Genomic DNA, 10534 nt, shown 5'->3' on the forward strand with positions numbered 1-10534 from the left:
ACATTGTTACATACACGAGCGAATCGTACAAGTTGAGATATATAAACACCGTAAGATGGTGACAAGGGAACGTCACCATCTAAAAATGGATAATTAACGATAGGAAATGAGAAATCATCTCTTTTTTTATTCTAATGTTTTCTTATTTGTACATGTTTTATTTGTATCATTTCACTGAAAATTTTCAGTCTATTTATAAATTATGATTTAAAAATAAATCACTTTTTTTCCTAAAGTATTTTTAACTAAAGAATGTTTCAATTGCTGGTAGACAAATCAATTAAATTTTTAGAAAGTCGAATTTCCGGTAGACCTTCTTTCAAGGTTTGTATTGAACTTTGACATGTCTATTTAATTAGTGTTTTCTACCACGGTAATATATTATTTTATCTTTGGATTGTATTTGGCAAAACCTTTTAGAATTATGTGTTATCAATGGCCTACTTCAATTTGTTCAACTCGGGTTAGTACTTGTTGAGTTTACTCGACTGACAATCGAATCCCCCGAGTTTGACCTCTTGAACTTACCTGAATTATCTCGACATCACCCCTGTTTTTTTGTCAGGTTTAGTACAGTTTTAAAATGGCGACAAATATAAATAGCAGAGACGAATATGATACTAATAAAATGACATTTTACAAGTACATATATAGGTAGGGATATCAAGTAACATTTACTGTTTGTTGTGTTTGCGTCAGTAAAAAAATATCCTGTGTAAATTCTGTCGTTGGTGTTTATAAGAATAGAAAAAAAATCATATTTATCAGGATTGGTAACATTAAAATGTGAAAGCGATAATACATTCCCTTACTACGGACATCGGGAACGGGGCAAGATGAATAAATTACATGAAAATAGTGGCACAATAAGAACTGGAAATGATTAAATGAAAGAAGTTCTTAAATTTGATTATGTTACTTATTCGACGTCCATAAAAAGAAAATTGACAACTGCTGCTATACTTATATCGTATATTTATACATCTTCCATTTTAAAACTTTTCACTTCGATTCGAGAAGGATGCGCACATGCGCATTAACACTAGTTTTATTGTCAAACTGAGCTGGACGAATTGAGGTAGGCCAATGCTTTTCAACTTCTCTCTTTATTTGACCTTCTTGACCTCTTTGGTTCGACTTCCAGCGTCACTAATGAGTCTGTTATAGACGAAACGCCCGTCTGGCATACAAACCGTAAATCCTGGTAAGGAGCTTTTTTAGATTTATGAGTCATTGCATTTATAATAAGCATAATTAACATCTAATTTGATGATATATATTTGATATATATTAAACTTTGTTTTTATTGTAACAATGTTTTAGCAATATCACGGATCAAGCAAAAAGTAAAATCATAACAAGAATGTGTGCACAGTACACGGATGCCCCACTCGCACTATCATTTTATATGTTTAGTGGACCGTGAAATTGAAATAAATTCTCTAATTTGGCATTAGAATTAGAATGATCTTATCAAAGGGAACAAGTATACTAAGTTTCAAGTTGATTGGACTTCTACTTTATCAAAAACTACCTTGACCAAAAACTTTAACCTGAAATTTGCACTATCATTTTCTATGTTCAGTGAACCGTAAAATTGGGGTCAAAACTCTAATTTGGCATTTAAATTAGAAAGATCATATCATAGGGCACATGTATACTAAGTTTCAAGTTGATTGGACTTCAACTTCATCAAAAACTACCTTGACCAAAAACTTTAACCTGAAGCGGGACAGACGGACGGACGAACGAACGGACGGAGGGACAACGGACGCACAGACCAGAAAACATAATGCCCCTCTACTATCGTAGGTGGGGCATAAAAATACTAAACTTAGAGGAAAAACAATTCGGATAGTCCATAATCACATGGCAAAATCAAATAACAAAACGCATCAAAAACGAATGGACAAGAACTGTCATATTCCTGACCTGTTGCAGGCATTTTCAAATGTAGAAAATGGTGGATTAAACCTGGTTTTAAAGCGCTAACCCAAGTTAGAAATTATTTTTTTATGTTTTGTAATTTTTGCCCTTGAAATCTGTAAAATTTGATAGTATAGTGATGATAACACTTACAGAAAAACAAGTTTTTTCTTACTCAACGTAATTGTGTCTCCCTTAGAATAAAAGCAGAAAGAATCTTAAAAGAGCAATGTAGTTTTAAGCATTTCAATGTGAAAAATAAACTTCGTCAGAAAATAAGGTCCATAATTATTCTATCATGTCTATATTTATAATTGACACTGTTTTACTAACAATTGATTTTATTGAAGACAATATCATACTTGTAAAAAGTGCAGTTACATTTTGAATTCAAGACCAGACAAATATCGCAACAACTTGCATAAACATTTTTTTATCCGATTAATGATAGACACCTAAGAGACACTCAAACTAAAATTTCGAAAACAAACAGACAAAACCATGGCCAAAAAAGATAAACGACCACAAGTTAAACCGCAAAGACCAAGAATGTACAACACAAACCCAACCACAAACCGAGACGATCTCATGTGCTCTTGAAGGTTAAACTGGTCTGATCCACATATGGCACCTGTCATGTTGCTCATGAAAATAAAAAAATGGAGAATCTTAATTCGGTATAGGTAAAAAAAAGAAGACGGGATTGTGTTAAAGACAATTGAAACATTTATGTTGTCATTTATGTTTAGAGATATTGTATATATATCTGATGTCAGTGGCTGTTCCCTTAAACTAACCAAGAGTCTTCTTATTTATGTTCATATTTCATTTTTAAGTACTTTACCTTATGTCTTTTTTTCTTAATATTTGTATGTATGTATCTTTCTAATTGTCAAACGATAAGATATTTTAGAACTTCATTTTATGATTAATATATTTCAGTTGAAGGAATTTCTTAATCTATCAGAATGTGATTCTGTGAATGGATAACCATAGTTCACCTTCGAAAAGTTATGCATATTTTCAAAATGAACAGGATTCTCTTAATAGTAATTGTCATACTTTGTCTATGCCATTCAATGGAGGCACCATCTTTACAACAATTTGTGGAGAAGGGACCTACATCGAAAATAATTGTCCATATCCAGAACACAAAAAATGTAGTATGCTCCAAGGAGAACTTCCATCTAAAGATGGAAAAGTTAAGACATCGAAAAGAAGAATCACGAAATCAATTCGCGTACACAATGATTCAAAATCAAGCAGTCAATTTGAAGAGTTTGTTCATGATGTTTTCAGCAATAGAACCACCAACAAGACTTCTGCTGGGAATCCACATACTAGTATTCAGAAAGGCAACCATAAACAAGTTTTGTCATGCACAAATTTAATACAAGAGACATCGGAACACAAATGTTCGTTTCATTACGAAACACCATTCGTAAACAAAGAAAGAAATCACAAAAAACAACATTGTCAAAATAAACCTAACGAAGGGTTAATGGACTATTCGCTTTATTCAAATTTCACAGTTGTTGATATAGAGCTTTATCATTCTGATACAGAATATTTTATGCAAATGGATAAGTTTAAACCCTCCAACAAAATTCCTGCTAGTAACTCACATACTAGTACCAAAAAAGTCAGTAATGAACACGTGCTGTTAGGTGCGAAGTTATTTCAAGAGACATCGGACTCCAAATTTTCGTTCAATTGCGAAAAATTATTTGTAAGCAGTGAAAAAAATAACAGTATACAAAATTGTCATAGTAAACAAATAGAAGGATTGAGTGACTCTGCGCTTTCCTCAAATTTTTCTGTGGTTGATGTAGAGCTTTATCAGTCTGATAGAGCATATTTTATGCAATTGGATAAGTTTAAACCCTCCAACAAAATTCCTGCTAGTAGTTCAAATACTAGTACCCAAAGAGTCAGTAATGAACACGTGTTGTCAGGTGCGAAGTTAATTCAAGAGACATCGGACTCCGGGATTCCATTTGTAAACAAGGAAAGATATAACAATTTACAGAATTGTCATAATAAACAAATAGAAGGATTAAGCGACTATTCGCTTTCTTCAAATTTCACAGTTGTTGATGTAGAGCCTTATCAGACTGATAGAGCATATTTTATGCAATTGGATAAGTTGTGTATCCAGCAGGGTAAACCCTGGACTCGAGAATATGTATCTGAGGTACAAAACAACGTACTGATGCAAAATACCGCACCTGACCTGAAACATAATTGCCTCCTGACTGAGGATAACAAACATGAAGTATCACAGGAAAAAGGAGTAGTAGAGTAAGTTTGAAAAGGATGGCTTCACGGCTATTAGATATTTAAAATTATAAAAGTAAAACGGAATTGACAACACCATGTCGAGGGAGGGGGAGAGGTAAAAAAAAATGACAAACAATATTACGAGTAAGCGAAGACAAAAACGTGAAAAATACATGAACAACTACAGCTAACTGTAAAGCATGAAATCGAAAAGGAACTGACAATATCATTGAAAAACGACGAAAAGACAATAAAAGTCTACACAAATTACATAGAAAATTAAATCCTGATCAATTGCACCAATAACAATAATTTATCTCAGGGACTTTACAAGGTAGAACGGTTAGCCGACCCTACTACACGTGTGGCACCCGTCGACCTGTAAGTGATTATAACAAGGTCATTGTTCATTCTCCTTCGGTTATTTCACAACGGAGATGTTTATAATGTACTGTTTCAAACATATCCCAAATTCGGATGCTCTTTAATTTTAATATGAAAACCTTTTCTTATATATTTTGGTTTTTTTTTATCCTACGCTCACATTTATTTTCGTTTTGCATCTGACCTCAACGCTTGTCGTGTCAATATGAATGCTATTATACAAAATTCTCGTGAATCACAATGTATTCAGATTTAACAACGTTTCATTACAGAATTTTAAGTGAAACTAGTAGAAGAACTTTAAATGGACAAAACTTATCCTGTGGTGGTATAATAAAATCTACACGTCCCACAGATATATCCCCCCATATTTGGACTGAAAAAACACCATCAGAGGAAATTTCTACCAAGGAAAAGGGTATGTTATTACAGATAGAATATTTGTTAATAAATATATTTTAAAATAAAAATGGAATAACACAAAAAAAGTTTCATTGTCAGCCGTTCATTCTGCTCTTCAGACAGTAATGGAGCGTTATTATGCAGCAACATAGCATCTTCAGTAGCCAAGGGTAACGATACAGTTACATCCTCTCAACCCTTAGCGCATTAAGGGCAAATTTCAGATCTACGAATTGATGATTTCCAGTGGTTGCAGTTTTAACTGTCTATATCAAATTAAAAAGCGTCTTTAAAGTAATCAAGTGTGAATGTAGAAACAGTAGATTGTCACGTGTTGATTGTGCAACAAGTGTTTGCCGACGAAACATGTGATAATATTTAGTGACAATTTCAAAGTTCAAAAGTAACTTCTAGTAATTAAAAGTTCCAGAATATGTTTCTCGAGCAAACTTTAAAATGACAACGTTTAATTTTTGTTCCTGCTTCGCGAAATTTCTAAACACTGGACACAACAATTAAACACCTCAACATTGAGGAGAGTTCTTGTGCTGCCGTTGGTCAAGAATGGTGTAGTCGGAATGGGAGTGACTTTTATCTACAGGCATATGACGCAGCATTGTTATCACAAATGCTGGTTTAATCTGGATGAGGAGAAGGGGATCTGTGTCCTTTTACTTTTTGACATCATAAAATAATCTTATATTACTAAATACCGGGTAATATACATACGTTATGGTTACAGGTTAGGAAAAATTTAACAGTCGGAAACCAGGTTGAAATAGAATTAGAGAAGGCGATAAATGTTTACTGTATTGTTTACTATAGTGACAAATTTTTAAAAAGTTAATAGAAACAAACAAAACTGCAATTTTCTTCTCAATTACGAGGTGTTTTATTTCAAAAACACCATTTGCATAAGTTTTCAATTTATCTAGTACATAGTTAAGCAGAACAATTAGATATCAAGTCGACGACATGGGTATCTTTCAAGTTGGATGACAAAAATGCATAACCTCCGATTTTTTTGAAAAAATTACCACGGACGGAAAAGATATCAATCTATTAGTTCAGTAATTTTCGTGTCTGCCCTTCCATTATGTGACTGAAGAAAAAAATCCAAAAAATAGGTAACAATTGTATCGAAAAGAGAAAATCGAGTGCATCTTTTTATGTTAGGGCGTGTTTGAGTTGAGTATTTTGTCTTGATATCGTTCAAAGTAAGATTATTTCATACATCGTCTCGCTTCAGATTCTATCATTTTTATATATTAAAGCTACAGGTTGACTTTATAACACAAAAAAATAACAGTACTAAAAGATGAAATATATGGGTCAAGTGAAATACCCATCTTATGAGTCACAAAAACAGGGAAGGTGTGTTCGAATAGCTATTTTTTTACTGAAAGTACTTGACGACAGTCTTACAAGTTGGATGATGAAAATGCATATCTTCGAAAAATTCTAATTTTTTGTGTGTGATAACTAGGGTTTATAGTCTTCAACCACTAAAAAAATCTAGTCTGCCCTTCCACGAAATATTTAATTAGATTTTTTTTAAATGTTTATGATTTTTCGAAAATTCCACCGAACAACCGATCAGACAATAGTTTTAAGTTGAATCAATGCAGACAATATCATTAACTGATGCTCATTAGCTAGTTGATACATTTGTCTTTTAAAATATAACTGACATATAAGGATCGTATTGGTGCAATGTGGATAAATTTATCGGTTTCCAAGAGCAAAATTGGTAGCGCGTCATCGCTACAATGGCTTCCATTTTTACGATTGTGAAAATGAACTGGCGTAATGGGGAGATAATTTTGACGAAGTAGGATCCTGACTGTTAAGAATAGGATAGAGTTGTTCTTCTTTTATCAATTTCAAACGAGTTCAATTGATTCAGAAATATCAGCTTTTTGAGAAAAAGATATTATTACATGTATTTAGGGATCGATATGCAGTTATTTTTTGCTGATATTTTTTTTCCGATCGCAAGTTTTTTACGGTCGAATATCGCTATGACTTTGTCGTCGTCGTCGTCGTCGTCGTCGTCGTCGTTGTCGTATGGATCTCTATGAAACTGTACTAAAAGGTTTCATGCCACCAAAGGAAGTTATGGGATTGTTTTGGGCTTCTTTTGTTTTTGGCATTAGGAGCAAAAAACAATACTTTTCAAATACTTCGTATAAATTGCTCAAATTTTGGCCAATTTCAACGGACTTGTATTCAAAGTCTTGAATTTTAGGCTATTTTAAATATACTGAATTTAACCATGTATTTGGATTACTGATATTGGACCAGGAAAGGTAAATGTCCAACTTTAAAATTTTTAAGTTCTTATAGCACACTCATACTGTGTCAGAATTTTTTCCAACGCACGTAGAAATATCATTCAATATTTACATGTAAAAATAGACAAATGCCGTGGTAAATTATCAAGTTTGTTAGGCATGCGTAATTGTTTTGCGGATCATAAAGTCATTTCATAATGATCAAACAGGCACATTATTCATAAAACATTGTTGCGCATGGTGGAAAGTATAATGCGGTATTTTTAAGGATTTACCTTGTCATTTTTTTAAACACCGTAGTAATCATACGATACATGATGCCGTCCGTACAACTTGTGGAGTTATAATCTTAGGCGTTATTTTTCAAATATTGCGTTTTAAGATCTTTCTGTTAATGAGATCATAGATCGTCGATCTCATATTTCTTATCAATTAAGATACCTCAAAGGCATGTACAGGAAATTTTTTTGACCGACAAATATTCAGTTTTTCCCTTTCCCTTCACAATATTTTTAAAATGCTATGCTGTTGTAATATCAGGGTTAAAAGCTGAACTTTTTTTCGGATTAATATTCTGATATTCAAAATGACTTTCTAATCAATGATTGAAAGGGTTTTTTTTAAAGTCAAATATTTTATGGCACGATTACGATAGCTGAGATGCATTATGTTCTTTCTTGTTACCCGTACAATATTAAAACTTGGATTTAGGTATGTTTAGGTAGATTAAATATTGTTTATAGTATTATTATTTTTTTGTTATATCTAGTCGTAGTAAACGTGATACTTGTTAATAGTACTATAAGTAATATACCCCAGTATTCTATAATACAAAATTCGGTGTTGTTTCAACTTTCAGTTCACAAAACAAAACAATATGATAATTTAATGGAACTTAGTATGTATGTTTCTCATTACAAATGTAAGTAAATTGTTCAGGATTCATGCCTAATAAGGGTTTTGGACAAGATTTGATTGTTCGCTAAAAATTTAAACATGAAAGTACGACAGTCCCTTATGGTATCTAGTTTATAAATTGTATCCGAAGTTTTGATCCATCAACAAACATGACCGCCATAGCTAAAAATAGAACATAGGGGTCAAATGCAGTTTTCAAAAACTAAAGCTTTTAGAAAAAAATATGACATGGGGTAAAATTGTTCAATTGGTCAAGATCTATCAAGACTCATTAATATATTTTGAAAAGCAAAAATAATCATTGATGAAAGATTTAAGCAAAAATAAATAGCAGGTGAGCGATTCAGGCTATTGATAGACTCTTGTTTTTTTTACATTTTTTTATAAATTTTTCATACATTTACTGTTTGCAAAAGTAAGAATTTTTCCAACGATTTTCTTATCCCAGGAATAGATAACTTTAGCCGTATTTGGCACCACGTTTTAGAAATTTGTGTCACCAATGATCTTCAACTTTGTTCTAGTAGGCTTTCTTTACTATTTTGATCCGAGCGTCACTTGTGAGTCTTATGTAGACCAAACGCACGTATGGTGTATTAAATTAACCATCCTGGTACCTTTGATAACTATTAGCATGTCGAAATTTCCTATTGTAATGTTATTTGTGTAGTAATTTGTCCTAAATGTTCTTGTATTTATTTGTACTGTCGTCCTGTCATGTAATGTTGTCATTGTAATGTTATATTTAACATTGCCATAAAAGCGAGAGGTTTGACTAGCCGCAAAAACAGGTTCAACCCAACATTCGTTTCTTAACATTTCCTGTACCAAGAAAATGGCCATTGTTATATTATAGTTCGTTTCTGTGTGTGTTACATTTAAGTGTTGTGTTTATGTTGTGTCGTAGTTCTCCTCTTATATTTACTGTGTTTCCCTCAGTTTTAGTGAGTAACCCGGATTTGTTTTTTTCTCAATCAATTTATGAATTTCGGACAGCGATATACTACTGTTGCCTTTATTTAGTTCATATGCCTTTTTACAATAATATAGTGACATTGACATTTATTCCTTCTCTTTTATCTAAATGTAAATCGTGGAATGTAATTCACTATACAGAAACTTGGTTCGGGAGTTTATTTCATCTTTTAAAGGTTCCGTATTGTTCTATTCTTAATTTTTCAAAACAAATCCAGATCAAATTATTACGAAATTTACTTAACATTTTGTTTTTTTATGTTGCTTTTTTCTTATGCTTCTTTATATTTGGTTTCCCTGTTGAAGACTAGTTTTAACCAGCAATTTAACTTATGTCACTTAGTTTCTTTGGTGACTGAATTAAATAGAAAAGTAAAGAATTGAAAATTAATATATCCTTTTTTTTTTAGATACGTTTAATGTTAGTGGTAAGCCGTTTAAAGACTTGGAAAGATACGTCATTGAAAATTACCAAAGAGTTCCAGATGTCATTAAGCATAAATACTTCGATGCAACAGTAGTTTACCATGAGGACGATAGGTATGAAGCTGAAAAATTCCGAAATCATATAACAACACAAAATACACGCCAACCTCTAAGCATAGCTATGTACGATGGACCTGATTTAGAGCATATGTCACGATCAAAATTGGAACTACTTGAAATGATGTGTGAATTTTCAACATTTATAATAATATTTTTTACTGAAAATGTTATGCTGAGAGCAAATTTCTGGAGATTAGATAAACCATTCAGCCCATCAACACATGATTCTGAAGATGAATGGTTATATATGTTTAACTCCATTTGCGTTAAATATTGTAGAACAGGAAAAGTAATACCAGTTAAAAACAGAACGCGTTTAAGGCTTCCACTCAGTTTAATAGCACTTAGGTCATTTGACTATTCACAACAAGATGATCAGTGCATTGCGAAATTGTACAAAATTATTTTTGAAAAAAGAGATCAACGAATAAAAAGAGAGATCGTTTTATTAAAGAAACAATTCGATTATCTAATGAAAAATCGACATTTGTGTGTATCATCATCAAAATTTGGGTCTATTTAGACCAAGCTACTGTAGTTGATTATTTTAGATCACATCATAAGCTTCATGCTTTTAACTCATACATCAGGGAAATCAAATAATTTAACCAAATAATAAAAGTTTTAAATAATTGTTCTCTATGCACATTGAAACCCACTCTTTTGTGAACTTTCAATTGCATATGCAGGGATTGGTATATGCATAATGTCTTTACCATGAACAATGAGTGACTTACAAGATGATAATAGAATTATAGACTAAACAAACTGTATATCTTCTTTTATTTTATTGGAACGACGTAGTTTAA

General features: G+C 32.2%; 1 protein-coding gene across 1 annotated transcript; it reads left to right on the plus strand.

The window, feature by feature from the left end:
* Window positions 1-1024: 1024 nt before the first annotated feature.
* LOC139520458 (uncharacterized) lies at window positions 1025-10496 on the plus strand. The gene is made up of 4 exons (XM_071313066.1): window positions 1025-1078; window positions 2869-4227; window positions 4863-5008; window positions 9590-10496. The coding sequence occupies exons 2-4, from the start codon at window positions 2909-2911 to the stop codon at window positions 10246-10248; spliced, it is 2124 nt and encodes a 707-aa protein (XP_071169167.1). The 5' UTR covers window positions 1025-1078; window positions 2869-2908; the 3' UTR covers window positions 10249-10496.
* The last annotated feature ends 38 nt before the right edge of the window (window positions 10497-10534 follow it).

The sequence above is a fragment of the Mytilus edulis genome, chromosome 4 (genome assembly GCF_963676685.1).
Source record: "Mytilus edulis chromosome 4, xbMytEdul2.2, whole genome shotgun sequence".
Taxonomy (NCBI): domain Eukaryota; kingdom Metazoa; phylum Mollusca; class Bivalvia; order Mytilida; family Mytilidae; genus Mytilus; species Mytilus edulis.

Bases quoted from the DNA above. Each gene is read 5' to 3' on its own strand.
- LOC139520458 (XM_071313066.1), top strand. From the start codon at position 2,909: ATGGATAACCATAGTTCACCTTCGAAAAGTTATGCATATTTTCAAAAT. The intron at 4,228-4,862 runs GTAAGTTTGAAA...GTTTCATTACAG, and splicing joins CAGGAAAAAGGAGTAGTAGA to AATTTTAAGTGAAACTAGTA. The intron at 5,009-9,589 runs GTATGTTATTAC...TTTTTTTTTTAG, and splicing joins AATTTCTACCAAGGAAAAGG to ATACGTTTAATGTTAGTGGT.